General features: G+C 48.9%; 1 protein-coding gene across 4 annotated transcripts in view; it reads right to left on the bottom strand.

The window, feature by feature from the left end:
- Window positions 1-646: 646 nt before the first annotated feature.
- The window catches only part of CLIP2 (CAP-Gly domain containing linker protein 2), a 79797-nt gene continuing 61240 nt past the window's right edge, over window positions 647-19203 (bottom strand). For 2 of the 4 annotated variants that reach the window (XM_072026252.1, XM_027445897.3), the window contains exons 9-17: window positions 18721-18825; window positions 16195-17139; window positions 12585-12642; window positions 11033-11116; window positions 10462-10618; window positions 9812-9971; window positions 9033-9218; window positions 5281-5343; window positions 647-4646 (exon numbers count right to left, since the gene is read on the bottom strand). In XM_072026252.1, the coding sequence (XP_071882353.1) occupies window positions 4635-4646; window positions 5281-5343; window positions 9033-9218; window positions 9812-9971; window positions 10462-10618; window positions 11033-11116; window positions 12585-12642; window positions 16195-17139; window positions 18721-18825 (1770 nt within the window). In that variant the 3' untranslated portion in view covers window positions 647-4634. The remainder of the gene's footprint in view (window positions 4647-5280; window positions 5344-9032; window positions 9219-9811; window positions 9972-10461; window positions 10619-11032; window positions 11117-12584; window positions 12643-16194; window positions 17140-18720; window positions 18826-19203) is intronic. The other 2 variants (XM_072026254.1, XM_072026253.1) reach the window with 1 other exon arrangement.

The raw sequence follows: 19203 nt of genomic DNA, 5'->3' as shown, positions 1-19203 counted from the left end.
AAAAAAAAAAGCAGGAAAGCATCACAGCCCTTACCCTACAGCCCATTTACTGCCCTGCCTGGGATAACGGGGCCTGGTGGGGTGGTTTCATTGCCTGTTGTGTGCAGTTTTCTTGGGGCCTTGCCCTGGGATCAGGCCAGGGCCTGCAAACCTCACAAACCTCCCCCCCCTGTTCAGGAACAGCCGAAAGCTTCCTGCTGCCAGAGAGCACTGCAGAGGCTCCTCCAGCCCATGGGAGTGTGGAAATGTTGGAGAAGCACAGCCAGACAGAGGTTTCCTTGCTTCATGGGGTGCTGCCAAGTCAGGCCCTGGCTCAACAGCAGCAAAGGGCTCGCCCCACAAGGAGCACCCAGCCCCAGAGCAAAGCTGGACAAGGACCGTGCCCTGTGCTCCCCCTGCAGCCATCTCCAGCCTCTTTTCCTATAGCAGAGAACTGCCCAAACTTGCCCAAAGTTCTGCAGTTTTGCCTTTGTTTCCCAGCACCCCACAGCTCACAGACACCCGACCCTGGGGCCAGGAGAAGCCGACAGGTGGGGAAGATGCAGGGTCTGGTCCTTACCTGGGGCACGGGGAGCAGGACCAGCGCCGTGTGCCTGTGCCCGTCACTTCTCCTCCCGGGGAGGGAGAGCAGCAGCAGGTGCCTGACTTCAGCCACAGATTTTATTTAGTAATGAGCTCACCACACCAGCAAGCCAGGACAGGGGTGATGGTACATGAATACATATCTGGAGTAGTTACACAGACCGAGATTTGTACAGCTTTTGTACAGAGGAAGAAAGAAAATGAATCAAATAACAAAATAGACATTAGCAGTCAAACCTTTTTTTTTTGTCTTTTTTTTTTTTTTTTTTATCATACTAACAAAATCTGATAGCCAAAAATGACTAAGCTACAAAATTGTAATACATACTGTACGGGTAAAAGGTTATCATCCATTTATACATCTAGTATCACCTTTATTCTGGTAACTTACATGAGGCCTATAGGATCTTAGTGTATTAATAGTTCCCTACAAGATAGTGTTGAGCTGCTAAAGCTGCCAAACAACAGAGTACTGGAATTTTTGTTAAGACGTTTACAGTGTCATTTGCATTACTGTGTTTTATTGAAACCCTCATGCACCTCTTCTGCAAGCCAGAGGAACCGCTGGGGTAGGTGAGAGCCATAAAGCCCGGGCTGATGCCTTCCCCCCACCATAGGGCAGCAGCAGGGTACTGCCCCTTATCCAGGGCTCCGGCTGTTGCAGGAGGAATAAAGCTGAAATCACCAACCAGGACTGATTTTATTTACTTTTTTTTTTTACCTTTTGGTCAAGAGGGTTAGAGAAGAAATGACTGAAGATGGTGCAGGACGATTTCCTGCCCAGCACGGAGCCATGATATACCTGAATTTCTCAGCCTTCAGCAGAAATCCATCACTAACCATAGTGGTAGCGAACCAAGGAGCCTGCGGGCGTGGGGCGAGCTCCTGCTCTGCTCCCTGCCCCGTGCTGGGGGGACGCAGCCCCCTGCCGGCTCTCGGGGATGGAGACAAGAGCGTGGCTGAAGCCGAAGGGGGAGTAAAGGCACAAACAGGAACCAGTCCCTGACCAATGACAAGAGATGGGTGCATCAGCGCTGCAATGCCCTTGGAAACCTCCCCCAAAGAACGAAGCCAGTAAGACCAAATATTGAGAAATACTTTATACACCACCACAAATAGGCAAAAATAGCAATTAAACTTACAAATAAATAGAGGAGCCGGGGAATCTCCTTGTCCTTTCCGAGTTTGTCCCTAGTTTGGTCTCTGACAACCTCTGCAGAGCAGCCAATGGAGGCAGGTGCCCTTGGGAAGCCTTTTGGTGAGGGAGGACGTGGCTGGTGGCCAGCCCCCTCCTGGCCACTTCATGAGGGTGAGCTGAAGCCCAGACTGTGTGATAACATGTCCTGTGCCTGGGGAGCAGCTCCCATGGACCTGCACCCCAAGGGGGGGTGCGGACACAAGGGACCCAGCTCCACCCCGCTGCCTGTTTCGGCACAGCCTCTGCTGAGAAGTGCCATCAGCTCCTGGCTGAGCCGTAGGGAGCAGCACAGCTCTTTACAGCAGGAGAAGACCACCAGCATTAACTTTAAACCTGCTCTGACCCATCTGCTGCTGTCCTGCAGCCTCACCCGAGCTGACCGGGAGAAGCCGTGGGACTGAACCGCTCAGAGGGGACAGTCTCTAGGGGAGGCAGGAGCCAGCTTCTCCCCCAGCCTGAACCAGTGCCAACCCAGGAATTCCTTCGTTGGAGCCACATCCATGCTCCCCAGAACCACTCCTGGGGAATCCTGCCCTGTGCGGAGCCAAAGGTTCATCAAGGGAAGTGGAAAATAAGTCATGGAACAGAAGGGGCTCGCCTACCCATGGGTGCCCGGGAAGCCCTGGGCTTGCAGACAGGTGGCACAGCGAGGGGCACCAGCCTCGTCCCCGCTCTGCTGCCATCGGGAGCTGTGACAGTGACTGCAGGGCCATTTGGCCAACAGGAGAACTTTGGGAGACACCAACACCAAATTCTTAAAGACAGCAGCTCCTGCTGAGGTATTCGCTATTGCAAGCTGGAACAAGGAATGCTCTCTGGGATTTTCTGAAGCGATGGAGTTGAATACACCAACCAGAAGGATTTTGGTCCCCTGAAACGTCCCAGTGCTAGGCAGATTGGTGGTAATCTTCCTGGTGATTAGTGAGAACTGATTAGACACTTCTACAAGGCAGGACGGGATCCCAGTTGAACCATTTCCAGCCAAGTAGATCCCACAGCCTTCCTCCCCCTGTCACGAGCCAGATGTAAGCCATGTTTCTGACCCTCTTTACTCCCCTCAAGTCACCTCCCTCTCTCTTCCTCCCTTGAGTGGGGGGGAAGCTCATCAGTCCTGCAGCGAGTGAGCAGGGCCCAGCGCTATATCGCAGCCTGGATGCAGCCTGGCAACCCACTAAGAAGAAGTGGCACAGTTTCATAGGAAATCAGGGCAAGAAGAAGTGAAGCTGACACGCTGTGGTGTTCATCTGACCGTGTCCTGGCTCAGATCTCCTCTATCAGTGGCCTTTTCTTGTTCACAGATGTCCCCTCATCACACAAGAGCTTCTGAAAACTGGAGGAGTCAGGCACTAAGGGAAGCCTGGTAAAATATTGCTATTATTTTTCCCTGTAGTACTAAACAGCGAAGCTGAACTGGACTCTTTCACAGGATGCTGTTTCACAGCTTTAAGAGCATATTCTCGTCTTACTCCATCCTAATATCCCCAAGAGCTGTGGTGCAAAGATGCAGAGAGGAATAAAGGCTCCAGAAGAAGGAACAAGACCAAACCAACCCCACGTTTCCTTCGTGAGCCAGCCGGTGCCCACTGTCATGGCACAAGGAGACAGCAGCACCCACCTGCACGCTCAGGGTCCCAGCTGCAAATTTGGGTGCTTGCCTGAGCCTGCACTGCCCTGCGCAGACACGAGAGCTGTGCGGGCTCCAGACTTGGATTCCTTCTGCTCCAATTGCTCGTGTTCATGTCACACACAGCATTTCTGTACCCATCAGATACAGACTGCCTGCGTAAACGCTCACAGCAGCGCCTCAGCCTCCTGCGTTCCCAGCAGCAGGGGACAGACACTGTACCAAAGCCAAGGGCAGGCAGCCCCCAATTAGCTGTTTAATTTAACAGGCAGGGATGGCACCACCTCCTCAAGGCACCTGTCCCACAGACTGCAGCCAGCACGGAGCCCTCAGGCCGGTGATGCTGGGATGTGGCTGGCTGTGGAGCCTGGTGCTCAGAAGACCCAAGAAAGCCCAAGAAAGATGAACGTGAAGCAGGGAGACCAGGCCGGGCAGCCCGGCTGCGGCCCAGGATACCATCAGGCCTGCTCAGAGACCTCTCTGCAGGGAGAGACCAGCCAAAGCTGAGCGAGGTGTGCCTGCCCCATCTCAGAGCCACCACAGCTCCTTACCCAAATGAAATAAATACCCCTCTAAAACCAGATCATTCCCCACGACATGCTATGATACAAGTACTCAGCGAAGCCGCCATGCTCCAGAACCAGATGTCTTCTGTCAGGCGAGGAAGGAGACGCTTCCCCACACCCCGTCCTCCTCAGCCTACGCGTACCGGTGCGAACAGTCAGCCCAGCAGGTTTCACTCGCTTGTGCAGGTCTTCAAGACACTGGGGTGGGTGGAAGGACAGGGACAGACCATGGGGGAAGCGTGCTGCCTCTGGGCACGTGCTTTGGAGCTTAACACCACAAGCAAATCCCTTCACTGTTCCTGTGGGGTTACAGGGCCTCACTGACACTTCAGCTACCATCAGGGGCAGCTGTGACCCAGATCACAGACAGTGGAGCAAGGGCAGCTCAAACAATACAAATTCCACAGTCAAAATCAATACAGGTAAGAAACCAAACCCAGAGAGATCTTTCTGCTTCCTCCTGGAACAATGGCTGTCTTGGAAAACTGGACTCCAGGATTGTCCTGATTACATCAGTTAGTACATTATAAACATTGTCCTGCTTTAAAGTGAAAATACGGTGTCTAGTCTTTTGGAGGCGCTAAAGCCAGATGTGGTATTGGTTTTCCTGACTGTGCACAGGAGCTGATACTGGCATGAAATGATCCTCTCCACCTCTTCTCTATCAGAGCTTCTCCTGGAAGAAAAGAGACCAGTTAGTGAATGAGGGGAAACATGGAGGTCTTTTTACAGAAGGAGAAACTAAGCCACAGAACTGGAGTAGAGACACAGCCATGAGTACAGAATTCAGGCTCACCATGCCCTGACCCACTGCACTACACAGTAGGCCACCCTGCCTCTTCCTCAGGCTGGTCATCCTGCCTGTAAGGACACGAAGCCTGAGGCTACTGTGCCCTATATCATAAAGAACAGGGGACACCAACAGGGCATGTCCCAGGAATGCCACCCTTGTAAAAAGAGTGACACATAAAGGGCATGTCCTAGCTGATCCTGACAGGAGTCATACAATGACCCAGGAGATGGAAGAGAAACTCCCTTCCAATTACTTTTCCCTACCACAAGTGCCTACTGTCCCTCAGCATGCCTCTCATTAGCGTCTTCCTGATGACTTTGAATAGTTTTAACAGTAAGATGAGGTTCCCACCACACTTGGTAAACAGGGTTGTGCAAAGCCCCGTGTTTTCACTGGGAATGACATGGTCAAGCTTTGCTGGCAGACCTGCCTCCATTCAAGCCCTGTCCCCAGCCCAACAGGCAAGAAATCACATTGAGCGGTCACAGTTTTAAACAACATTCTGCTTAGAGCTTACCTCTTGTTTGTGGGATTTATCCTGCTGGTGAATCCCATTAGCAGACCCAGAATTTCCAACAGTCTGCAATAGAGAACAGACAATATTTACTGAAGAGAGACAGAGCCTAGTGTTTGCCTACGAGGGCTGAGGTCTGGCAAGACCGCCTTCTCCTCCCTTAGCAGCCCAACACTCGGCGGCCACTCCATGCAAGGAAAGGGGATTGCAAAAATCCCACATCAATTTTGGCAAGAAATTTCCTGATCTCCGCATCCTGGCCCAATCCCCACATGGAGGATTGTGTCCTTCCCAGCTATAAAATATCCCCCGAGTTCCTACACGGACACAGAGCGGCTCTTCACTTCTGACTCTTAAATCCTGGTAAACAAACCATCAGCCAAGGGCAGCGTTAGCTGCAAAACACAGCACAGGGAACATCACAGCAGCAAAAAGGACGTTTGCCATCCCCCGTTTCCCATCTCTGGGGACAAGTCTGGCAGCCAGGACAAGCTGTTCTATCTTTAGAAAGCACAAGAACTTTAAACATTTATAATGTTTCTTTAGCAGGGATAATATGGAGCCCTTCAGCTTCAAAATGACAGCGCAACCAGCACAAACAAGGGAAGAAAGCTGCAGCTTGAAGACACAGCATGCCAGATGTCAGTTGCTTGGGTCTCAGCAATCAGATTCACAGTTGGCGAGTTGCTGGTGACAGCAAAACCAGAAGTTATGGAGAGACAGGACTGCAAGGTTTAAAACCCATCACATTTTAAAACCTATCATATGGGAGTCCCAGCTACTGTTCTTGCTTTGACCATGAAGGTGCATAATCAATCCTACAGAACTGAGGGTTAGGTGAGCAGGAAAACCAGAGACAAGCTGAGCTCTGCGTTGAGAGCCTGCACTGCTTGCCTGGATGGATGAAGAGTGATGCCACTGGTCTGAGTGCCTTGGGGTACTGCACCCATGGCCAGGGGGAAATACAGGCCTTGTGCAAAGCAACACATCCGACCTTGCCTGCAGCACACCCAGTCTGCACACTGAGCAGCTTTCAGGTGCCAGGAAACAGGTCTGAAATTTGGTCTCGGTACATGATCACGATAATGAACACAAAGTGGTGTAATTTGCTCCAAATTAAATAAAAAAGCTCCCTGCACAATCACTACAAGTTCTCTCAGAAAAAGGTCTGAGTGCCAAATCCTTGTCATTTCCTGCAAAGCTGCAAGATCAGGGTCTCCCAAGACATGGAGAGCAGAGAGATCCTCTTCCTCTATTACAGGACAAATACTTCACAGCTGCAGACATAGAAACAGCAAGGCAGCAATTAGCTGACAATGAGACGAAGACATACAGTGCCATTATGCTCCCTCAGCTCCTGCACCTCCTTGTGTAATAGCAAGGCCAGCCATGCACATCAAGGGCTGCAGAGCAGTGGCTGACTAAGCCTGCAAAGGGAGAGCAGCAGCAGCTTGTGGTAATTAGAGATTTCCTCCTTGAGCACGCTGTGAAGGCTTTGCAGACAAAGGGAGAGCAATGCCAAGCCAGAGCCCTGGGCAACAGCTGCTGCTGGCAGAGAGGAGACAGGAGGTCAGAAGGTTGTGCAGAATGGGTTAGAGCAGAGATGTGGCTTCTGGAGAAGAAACACCAGTTCCCAAACCATTGTGCCACGATCTCTTTAGGCCAGCAATGTCCCCAGGCTCAGCCCAAAAGCCCCTGGTTAACAACTCCCCTTTATAGGGGAAAGGATGATCAGACATCACACTGAAACCAGAGAGCTTTGATCCAGACTTCCTTGTAACTTAGACACTTTAAAAATCTGACATCAATAGAAGTTTGAAGCTTAACTTCCCTCAATAATCCCCTCTCTGTCTCTTGATACCGTAGTTTGTAGTTGAAAGCATAATGCTATCTTGTCGTATCTCCGGGATTTCTTCAGCATGAAAGTATCAAAGTAATACCGGGGATAGATTAGCTGACCTCATGAGGTCCACTCCAATTCACTTTATTTAAGATTAGTTATTTTCTACAACTAGGGAAAGAATAATTACCACCTGCACCACCTCTGGAGACAGGAATGTGAACAGGAGGATTTCCTGTTCTTGAGGGACTCAGCATTAAAGCAAACAGAGAACAACTTCTCCTGCCCCTCCCATGGCTTACAACAGATGAGGTTGTCACGATGCATTTTCATTTGACACATAGCAATTACAGGAGAAGCTAAAGTAACTCTGGGGTACTGACAGGATTATAGCATGTCTTGGACTGCCACATACTTGTCATCGCGACTGCAGCTGTCCTGTCTGGTGCTGGCAGACGGCTGCTGCACCGCGGGATATAAAGAGCCCGTCTGCAGCTGAGACAGCAGAGCTTTCAGGGCTGCAGCTTTTACCTTGTGCTCTCCTCCATGCAGGCAGCTGCTTGGAGAGCCCCCTAACTGTATGGAAGATGGTGAGAGGAGGGGACACGATACCCCAAGGTTACCCCCCCAACTCCCACCTACACTGGGTAAAACAAACTCTCTGCCCATTCTCCTTTCCTACTGTCTTGTTCTGTACTATTCCAAGGTGTCTGCCTGAACTGTAGCTCATTACTGCACAAGAAAGAAGTTTTCCAGCTCAGAATTTAAGTGAGAAAGTATCAGAGGAGCACTCTGTATCCAGCCTCCGAGGGCCATGACCCGATTGCAGACAAGAGAAAATACAACTGGAAGAGGAAAAAAAAAAAAGGACATGAAGCCAAAAGCTTGGCATGAGGGGCAGGTCACTTCACAGGAGGAATCAGTCAGGGCTTGGACACCACAGGTACGAGATAGAAGAGGCCAAACATGAAGAGTCAGTTTATTTGCAGCCTTCATTTTCACAAAGAAGGATGCAAGGCAACAATAGAAGCAGTTTTGCTTTTCTCAGAAGAAGCAAGGGGATACTAGAGTAAGTCAGGAAGAGAACAGGAACATTAATGGTACAGCAGCAAACCTAGATCAGATACAGATGCCTCCAGGAGCTCATAAAAGAAACGGAAAACATGTTCCCAGAGTCACCTCTAAAGTTTGTGCTTAAGGACTGCAAGACAATCCTCTCAAGGAACAGATATGGCAGAAATGCTTAACTTCCGTATTGTAAGTGGTCTAAAGGAACACTCATTGTCCTTCAGACCACTTATAGTATGGAAGTTACAGACAGCACAGGAAGAATAAGGACACTTAAGAAACTTTCCTAATGACTGCTTGCAATTTATTTTGTTTTGAAATCCAAAAAAAGAACTATTTCTCTCTTCAGACAGCTGTTTGGAAACAATTACAGCGCATCCCAAAGAGTACCTTGGACCATTACCTCTCTCAAAGAGAGATGGCAAAACCTGTATATAAACTTTCTTCCATTGTTCATGGGCAAGGAAATGCAGCCCTGTCTGGGTGAATTTAATTCTCCCCTAAATCCTTCAGAAGATCTGTGCCTGTAGTACAGAGGTGTGCAGCCACCACATCACTACACAGAGAACAGTTACTCACACTGCAACCTTCCTCAAAACACCACTTCTAGCAGCCGTTCTTACAGAGCACAAAAGGATCTGTAATTACCAACTAGCAAGGCTTTTGTTAGTTTTAAACAACATCTGAGAGAAGAAAATCTTGCCAGGCTGCTTCTAGCCGAAGGGAAAAAACAAAACAAAAAACCAGCTGACCAAATCACCTCCTACAGCACAGGGAGGGATCCCAGGGGATTGCTCAGGACAGATGAGTGCCAAGGGCTGAGTGACCTGGGAAATGAGTGCTCTACCTGTGCTTTCTCCGAGGAAAGCCTCATTGCTTCCATGAGCTTCTCCATCTGGTGGCCCTGCTCCAGCGCGTTGCGCAGCACATCCTCCGTGCTGACCAGCCGGTGCTGCAGCCGGATCACTTCTGACTCCGAGGAGGGGTCGATCAGGGAGTATCGCCTCTGATCCGTTACTGATTTTTCCTTGTCCTTATAAAATGAGAGAAAAGCTTCAGATAAAAAAACTATAGCCACAGAAACAAAACAGGGCACAAATCTGCAGTAGCGAATATAACCATGTTTTGATTTCAACAGTAGATGGGGTCAGAGCACAGCTCTAAAGGCAATCATATCAAATGCAACCAGCAGAAGCTCCAATTTATTCCCTACAGAGTTCAAACAAATTATTCATGTTTCAACCACTGGAGGCCACTGAAGTACACTGGAATTAGAGGACGTTGTTTTACACGTCTTCTGATCTAGGAATAAGCAATATGGGGGAAACTGACTGGCTTTCAATTTCTGCCAAAGATTTTAGTCCTGTTTAGCCATGGATCTAAAATATGTGGGAACAGGGAAACGGTGGAGGACGGATGTACATTTCATTGCTTAATGAGGTGCTGCTAGGCCAGGCCACAGCTCACAGGTAGAGGCATGGAAGCTCCCGTCAGAAGCTCACTAGTAATGACAGCAAGCCTCATAACCTGGAGTAAAGGTGAAGCGCTAAAATCCTCCCGGAACAGCACAGAACCCCTCCAAAACCCCCAGCCAAAGCCAGGAGGGGTTGTTTTTGATGCTCTCACCAGCACGACCAGTTTCTCTCGCAGCCCTTTGATGTCATCTTTGAGCTTCTGCTCCTTCAGCCGCCACTCGGCTTTGTGCACCTCCCGGCTCAGGTCCCGCTCTGGCCCCGGTGAGTGCCGGTTTGCCTCCAGTAAGAGTGCTCTCAGCTCATTCAGGCTCCTGGAAGAAGCAGAAAGAGGTGAGGACATCTCCAGAGGCTGCACACCACTAACACCAGAGTCCTGCCAGGCTCCCCTTCACCTTTGCTACAAACCCCAGGAAAGGCGAGCCAGCAAACCCATCCCAACTCCCACTGCTACAGGGGTTTCAGATTTCCTCTCACCCTCTTTGTGCCAGCTTTGAAGAGCCTGGGACCCCACAGTCACCGTATTTCACAGGAGGGCAGCAGCCAGCTCAGCTGACGGGTAGATGATGATATTCAGCACCCACATGGGCACTGAGCTGCATCTTGCAGCTCCGGATGAGCAGTGAAAGGGCAATCCATCCTGTAATCAATTGTCCCTACTTTTAACCACATTCCCTCTTGAACAGGAAAACTGGGGGCTGGATTTCAGCAGTTCAACCTGGAGATTTCTTTTGGGGCAAGTTACAGGACTCTGAACACACATACCACCCACCCACCCCCCGTCCCTCAGACCCTCACACTGACCTTTCCTTCTTGAGCAGCTCCTGGCTAATCAGGACCAGCTGCCCCGAAGCATCGTGTGTTTTCTTGGTCAGGGCTTCCAGCTCGCCTTCCAGCCTCTTCTTTTCTTTTAACACTGAATCTGCCTTCTTTTCTGCAATTTTGCATTTATTTTCCAAAGCTAAGAGAAGACAAGGATATGGGGAGGAAGAAAGGTTGCTTATTTCTTTATTCACATTTCTGCTTTCTGCCTTTCCCAATTCCCACTTCTACAAACACAAGCCCGGTAAGCTCTGGATCTGGCTCTGCTTAAGTAGAGACCTCAGAAACAACACACCCAGCTCCATTTCTTTCAGCTTTTGACATTCAGCGAGCCCAAACCCCTCCTCACTTGATACTAATGTCTTCTGCTGGATTTGTTCTCTTCACAGACTGAAACCCCTGAACAAATTCTTAGCACCGATGCCCACTAACAGGCAGGCAGTGTCACGTCTTACCCCTGCCTGTTTGAGCACCTGGGCCCTTGTTAACGCAAGTACAAAGGACGAGCAGAGAAACGCCTTGCTCCCACCAGCACTGGATTAGGGAAACTTACCACTTACTTGGGCCCTTAGGGTTTCAGTCTGGGACACCAGCGATGACACCTCTTTGTCTCGTTTACTCAGCTTGTCTTGGAGGTCTTTAAGTGAATGAAAAGAAAAAGGGAGATTAGAAGCCTGGAAAACACTGAGCAAGTCAGGGAGGTATGGAGCATACGGTCAGGGAGCATAGTGCCAGACAGGAGGTGTGACGGGCATTGCTCACTGCCTCTCACCCTATCCAGGCATTAGCAGGCAGGATACACGGCTAGGAGGCTGGGTTGGACAGGTTTAAGAAAGCAAACACACTGGGAAAAAATAAATAAGAATGACACTTCTATAAAAACACACCCAGAAAAAAAATAAAAACCCTTTCAGCACATTTCCTTGTGTTACCTACTGCACTGGAAGGCAGACACTGTTTCATAGGATTTTTTTTTTTTTTTTTTTTTTAATCTGGAAGAGTATTTCTACACTCACAGCTGTAGGTCTGAAGCATGATGCTTTTAAGGCTCTGGTTTGTTTTTAAAGCACCATCCTTTACGTAGTTCATTCAGTGAATGAGCATGAACTGAGCGGGCATTGTAAGAGCAGTGGCTGATGGACCTGGTTACATTCTGCCCTTGTGAGGCACAATCCCTTGTCAACCAGCATACAACTTGGTACAACTCATACATCATGCTGTACCTGCAAAACCAGCCATGGGACACACTAATATACAGCAAGCACTAGCAGCGTATGGAAATAGGACTAAGCACCCTGTCTGAATTCACAAAACTGGAGAAACACTCAAACTAACCTAATTCCTACCAGGTAAAATCTAAGTTAGTGGGAGAGCCACAGTGATCTGTTTAGATTGCACATCCTCAGCAGGACTTCAGAAAGGGCTGTGCAGAGAATGGACTCCTCTGGACTGGTGCATAATAGAGAAAGCTATGACTCCAAGTGTCACATTTGAAAAGTGACAGGTTAGTGGTTTAACATCACTTTTGTTATCTACACTAGAAAGACTTCTCTGCTAAAAGCAATCCTAAGGAAATAAGGAATAAGGAGACATGAGTCCCCTGGGAATGAACAAGGGAAGATGTGACCTGGGAGCACCTCACATCAGCCCCAGACCCTCCACGGAGGACAAGACCCAAGCCACCCACAGCAACGTGGCAGCACATCACTCCCAAGAGTGAGGGTCCAGAGCCTGCCAGGGCCATGCAGCTGTAACCTTGCCAGGCCTGCTGTTGCTCAGATTAGGGGTTACAGCTGTAAATTACATTTAGTGACTGCATTTTACCTGCTGTAAAATCCCTGATGGGACGGAGTGTGCCCATTTCTCCAGGTCTGTCTCCAACCTGCTCCACCTACATAGTGAGTGTACAACACCAAAAACATCCCACCTGTACAGTTGCTCAGTTTAGACAGCAGGAAAGAGCCAGACAACAAATACCATGCAGCAAAATAGGAGATGAAATGACTTCGTAAACCCCTTTCACACAGCTGTGCCTGCAGGAGCAGAAAGTCAGAGGAAGGGTCCCTAGAACAGGGTGCTCCAGGACAAACAGAACCATGTCATACCTTCCATAGTCTGCTTCATCCTTATTTTTTCTTCTGAAATGTCATTAGTATCAATCATCTGAAATAAATATAAAATATGAAAGGTAAAACAGCCCTTAGCCCAAAGATTCAAAGCAAAACCAAGAGCCACAAAGCCCCATCCAAGCAGAATTCTACCTGGCACCTGAGTTTGGGTGTTTTACATCCTTCTTAGTGGGAAACAAAGACTTTTGTGGAGCTGCTTCTACAGTTGGGTACTACTGAAGGTAAACAGCTCTTATCTGAGAGTGCCCACAAGCAAGAGCTGAATGATCACAGCAGTGAGATTCACCCCAAAAGGAGAAGGGCTCAGACTTCCCCCCTGAGCTCCAGTTCCAGCTTCCACATGCCCAGAGCGATGGCAGAGCTGCTCCGGTACGGACCAGCCTCCTGATGGCCAACATTCAGCCCACCAAAGGCTGCGAGTGCTCCTCAGCATTCATCTTGAGACCTTTCAGATTCTTTAGATGCTGAGGAAATTCTTGACTAACCGCATCCAAACTTGTAAAAACAGTAATGAAGTGCTGATAAGATAATAACTAATAGATAACGAATAACACTGATTAAAAGCAAATGCTGGTCCAGATAGAGGACTGTCTTCTCCTCCTTTGCTCACACTGCACTAAGTGTGACTGCAGAGCTCACAGCCTTGGAAATACAGCTTGACTCAGCCAGCAATGCAGGTATATTTGTATTTTAGTCCCCTAATCCAGCACCTCTCCATAAAACACACCCTTTAGGATGACTGTTCATGAGCTGTCACCAACGCTGCAAGTTCCCCCTTCCAAAACAAGGTTTGAGGATCTCCATCTTAACTGTCATCTCAGTAAGGATTGAACATGGAAAACAGATCTTTCTTCTCATCAGGTGCAAATACACCTCGTTAGGTGGACATTTGGAGTAACTCAGCACCACCTGCAGGTTCCCTGCACGTGAAGCTCACAGGCCCAGCTCCACAAGGCTGCCAACAGAATCACGCTGCCTGCAACGTTAACAACGCCAACAAAACCCCACAGGCATTCACTCAGCATTGTTGAAAACCTCAGGAAGGACACAAAAACTGTCTGCCTTCCTGCTCTAAAGTGACAGTCCCATGAGAACGCAAGACAAATGGCATCAAACTATGCCCAGGCTCCACAGGGACCAAGCCACATCAGCAATAAGATGTGAGTGTGCTCTCAGGGACGTTGGTTTCAGTCCAGAAGCACAGGCTGTCATCTAGTTGGGGAACCCGTCATTTGCATCCCTTCCCATTTTTTCTTTTCCCACAAAATCCTACACCACATCTCTCCAGAGCCAGTGCAAGCAGCTAGGAGATCCCAGGGGAATCCCAAACACCCTGGAGAGGGTGGCCACTGCACGATCCCCAACCCAAGGGAGATCTGACCCACCCCAGGAGACTTTACTTCTGCCCCCATCAGGGTAACTTCTCCCTGCATCAGTTTCTGCCCTAAAACTCCATTCAGCTGCACACAATTACCTAACACCCATTTCCTAAATTCCAGGCTTCATCTCAAGACAGATTCAGGTAAGCCATCAGCAAGAAATTTTGGTACCTGTCCAATTTTGGTACCATGCAACTACCAGCCCATGTCTTCGAACAGCTGACAGCAGTGATTAAAACCCAAACTTCCCACTGCAGAGGCTAAAATTCAGCACTTGAAGCCTCTTCAGGGCCAGCAGCCTTCTTTGGGACCTGAGCACATGGTTCCCATCCAGCAGCTGCTGTGGCCACCGCTGCTGAAAGCCCCAAGGTCAGGCCCCAGGAGCTTGCGTGTGCTGCAGGACACGGCTTTAGCAGGAACAGGAGCACACCCAAAGCGGGGAGAAATATCCTGCCTGATGTACTTCTGGTACAGAAAGTTATTTAACTGCTCTTTGGAACCAGAGTTATGGCTCTCACTTGAAGGATAGAAGGCACATTCAATCACAAGACACATTAGTTTGCTTAAAACATTTGGGTAGTTAGTACTAGAGTCACATTAAATTAGCTAAGACTTTTTAAAATAGGATTTACCCTGTGATACTCAAAAGCTTTCACCCATGCATTTCTTCCCATGTTTTCCCCATTTTAATTGACACACACTTAAAATAATTATTTCAAGACTCCCTGGTTCTAATCCAACACCAATAAAGTCCCCCAGAGCCCTCTCATTTATTTAAATGGCTCTGGAACAAGCCTCCAGTTTCTTCTTTTACATTCATTCTTGTTTAAATCTTGGCTATAATATGTGATGCCTTGTAATAACAACCCGCTTCTCCCAGGGCCACAGCTGTACTTATTGTTCAGGACTCTTTACTAGAGGAAATATGTTGAGCAACCCCTGAACCACCACTAATGCTGCAGATCCCTCCTCAGGCTTTCCTCTCCCAGCCAGCTGAGCACGTCTCCTTGCAGGCACGAAGCTCTGACTTGGCCAGCAGTAATTCGTGGGCTTGACTTTGCTGCCTCGCAGTGCGCCTGGTTTCGGTGGGACTGCTCGTGTTGGAGAATTAAACACAGGCATTATGTTCACTTCACTGACACCTCGACATGGAACAGGCTGTATCCCCAGGGACAGGCACCAAATGAGTATTCTCAGATCACGCACATTTCATGGCTCGTTTTCATTCTCCTCATCCCCACGGAGCCAACTTGCAACTTGTCCTTTATCTCATTTCTCATGCAAAAGCCAAACACAAAGAGGGGTCCGGTCTGGAGCCAGGAGTGGCCATCTCCCTGCTTCACTCTAGAGAGGAGGATGTGAGCGAGCCACGAACAACCACGTGTCCCTCTGCCACGCCACAAAGCCAGGATCACATCCCATGGCTTACAATCAAAAAAAAGACTCAAAACCACACAAGGGTCACAAAAAAAAAAATAATAAATTGACCTCTTTATATTACTACTGCTTTTATTCTAGCCTTCCCTGGGAGGCTCAGGACTCTCATTCAGTGAGGTATTTTATTTCCCTGGCTTGGTGTCACCCTGACCCTTGCTAGCAGCATTTCCGCTGCAATCCTCACGGGCAGCATTTCCCCGTCTCTTTAATATGCTGAGGCCACACCGCTGGCACACACCTGCCATCAGCTCAGCCCCCTAACTGAGGCTCTCAAATCACGCTCCACGTGCTGAGCAAACCGTGCATTCTCTCAGCATGGGCAATGCCTCTTCTTTCACCCTGTCCTCCACCTACCCCTAAAGGGTTTTGCTTGATAATACACCGAGGCTGCTGCAGCTCCTCGGAGGACAGCAGACGTTGCAGAATTGATGCTTTTCCAGCTAAGAATGCTGCTTGCTCAGAACGAGTTTGCCTCTACCAAACCTATTCTGCTGCCACAGAACTAATGTAGCCTCAAACCCAGATGCCCACTTGCTTCTCTTGACTCTCACTTTTCTACCCGTGCCACTGTACTGGCTTTCAAGAATGGGAAGAAACCCTCAGCATGGAGATGCTCTGCAGAAAAAGCATTACCAATGGAGATTAAAAACATCCAAATACTCTGAGGCACAGAAGCTTCAGTGAGTTGCACAAGACCGCAGCTGAGCCCTACCCCCAGGAAGCGTTATTAACAGCGATAACAAATAAGCAAAGTGACCCGAAAAGCATACATTTGCATGCTGAGAAGGATGCAGGGCTTCCATGGACTGCAGCTTGTTCTCTAAGACAAGCACTTTTTCCTGCAGTCTGTGGATCTCCTGTTTGCTCTGGGCTTCTGTTTTCTGTAGTGTTTCGTAGTCCAACATCTTCTTCTCAGCTAAAGAAATCTGCTCTTTCAAGAAAGCTATTGCTTGTGTCTGGTCTTTATATTCACTGTGGAGTTTCTCCAGTTCATGCACCCTCAGCTCCGCATCTCGACACTTGTCCTTCATATCTTGGAGCTCAAGAAGGTGCTGATTGCTTTTGGTTTCCAGTTGCATTTTCCAGTCGCTGTTACTTTTTTCCACTTCATCCACAGCCTCCTGCAACTTCAGTTTGAGGCTCTCTTTCTCCTTTATATGAACAGCTGTCTCAATGTCGTGCTTTGCTTTCAGGTTCTCCAGCTCAAGCTGGTGCTCCATCTTTATACTCTCCACCACTGCCTTCAGTTCCACGATCTCCTTGTGCTGGGTGTCAGGGCCAGTGTTCAGTGTGGCTTTGAGGTCCTCCAGAGACTTCTGGTGGTCAGAAGCTAACGTGTCCAGCTTGGACTTCCAGTTGTCCATGAGCCCCATGTTCTCGTTAGTGGCTTGCTGAACCTTATGCTTGAGGTCAACAATTTCTTGTGAATACTTCTCATTGACGGCTTTCAGCTTCTCCATCTCCTGCTGGTACTTCTTTAGTGTCTTCTCGTACTTCTCCTTTAGCTGGCTGCTCTCCTTCTGGTGCTCCTTGTTGGCAGACAGCAGCTGATCACGTAACCGAAGAGCCTCTGACTGCAAGCCGAGGTGATGCTCGGGAGCCTCTGCCTGGTGAGAGCTCCTCAGGCACTGCCGGAGCTCGTCCACCTCGCTGCGCCTGAGGCTCAGCTCCTCCTCCAGCTGCAGGATCCTGGACTTCTCCGCTACCGTGGTTAGCTGCAACGTGACAGAGAAGACAAAGTCAGTCCCCAGCTCTCATTGCTGTACTCTTCCCTTTAGTAAACGTGTCTCAGTGGAAGTAAATCCAAAGTACATTAGTCAAGGTTCAAAGAAAAAGAAAACCCAGCACCCTCCAATCTGAGTACAGTTTTGCACCAGGGTAATTAGAACTGACTGCTATGCCTTTGTGCCAGTTACAATTTGTTTTTTGAATACAAACCTCTTATTTTCAAGAGAGAAACACATACCTTTGAAATAACCCTTGAAATTTGCTAGAGAGCAGCAACAGCAGTTTATGAAAAATAATGTCCCGAAAGGCCATTATATTTCCAGGCCAGGCATCTTGCCAGATGATGCACAGAGGAAATGTGACTGCACATGCAGGAGTATCACAAGCATTGAAACCAGCATTAAACATTGTGTTTCCTTTCGTGCTCAGCAATCCTCAGCCTATAGACCCCACACCTGCGGTGTGATTTGTTTACCCTGGTGTAAAAAGGAGAAGGGATTTTACACGTGAGTACTTGTTAGAGTTTATTAGCAAAGTAAAAATGACACAGAAGGCTAGAGGATGCAAGACAATAAATCTAGCCGTGGTTAACACTGAGCATAAGGTCTGTGGGTTGGCGCCTGACAGTCTGAACACAGCCTAACGGGGCTGAACTACCTGCTGGTCACAGGGAGGTCAGTGTGCTGCGGTGATGGATAGAGAAGAGGAGATTTGACTGGGTGAAATATTAGAAAAAGGCAGAAGAAACCAAGAAATCAAGTGAATCTTCCAGTGTCAAAACACAAACGATCAATTCCATTTCATTTGCCATTTTCCCTGCTAACCGCCAACCCAGGAGGCTGGGTGGTTTTGCTTTTAGATGGGCACAGGGGCGTTCACACCATTTAGCCCTTTGGAAAAACCTCACATTTGCGTTTTCCGCAAACTCTAACAAATCCATTGCTGAGAAGCAGGCTCACCGGAGCAAGTTTGCTGCTTCCCACACTGCACAACAACAGCATGAGAAAGCTTTTTTTCCCCACATGGGGCTGCTTTTAGGACTGGGCACACATTTCACGCAGGCAGCACGTCCTGCTGCTGGCTCAGCGTGGCCGAGGATCAGAGCTGCTCCACCTGGACTCACCGCTGCTATCTTCAAGTCGCAGCTCCCATGGCTGGAGTGGGGGCACAGGGAATGCTGATTGCAATGTTATTTCCTATCGCAGCCTCAGAGAGCCTCTAGGCAGAATGAGTTGTGCAGGGTTGCAGGTATTATTCCGGCATGTTAACTGAACGATGAGTTGTGAAGAGCTCATGGGTCAAATGGTGGCATGGGGCAGAGAAGCAAACTCAGTCTGAGAAATGAATCCTCCCCACAAGCAGCAAAGCTAGGAAATATGTAGTGCTATCACGCCCAGGAGAGAGAGAGCAAATAAAAATCAAACCAAACAAAAACCAGGGAAGCCTAAATTCAAGCCAAAACCAATCAACAACACAAACCAAAAAAGAAACCCAAAGCAAGGCGTCATGAGCATCAGCACGGGGAAGAAGCGCGCCGCTCTGCAGGCAGGGCAAGTGGGAGCGATTACCCTGGTGTCCTCTAATTCTCTGAGGAGTTTTTCAGCCTGTGCCTTCTCAAACAGCAGGCTCTGCTCGAGCTCCCGTATTCGGGCATGCTCCAACTGCGTCTGAGTCTGGTCACACATGGGGAAAAAAGAAGAAGAGTGGAGATGGGAAAGGGGAGGGAGGGGAGAGAGAGAGAGGAGAGGAGAGGGAAAGAGAAGGCTGCAACATCATCTTCAGTGTACAGGACAAGGAAAGGCAGTTCAGAACAGGAGGAGAATAAAGATCCAAACAAGCAGGAAAAATCCAAACAGAAAGTGATCACCACGGGATTTTACGTGGTACTCACAGAGGCTATTCACAAGAAAGTAGGATCTGTGCAGGGAAAACATCCCACTGCATTAAGAAGCTGCTTCACTGTTTTCTTGCATCAACGCTGTACTGAACATGCTTCCTAAAAAGCAAAGCTCCCACCGCTGCAGACCACCAGTACAAGGCCCTTGCACCAC

This window comes from Anas platyrhynchos, chromosome 20 (assembly GCF_047663525.1).
Source record: "Anas platyrhynchos isolate ZD024472 breed Pekin duck chromosome 20, IASCAAS_PekinDuck_T2T, whole genome shotgun sequence".
Classification (NCBI taxonomy): domain Eukaryota; kingdom Metazoa; phylum Chordata; class Aves; order Anseriformes; family Anatidae; genus Anas; species Anas platyrhynchos.
This window is presented reverse-complemented; position numbering and strand designations above follow the sequence as displayed.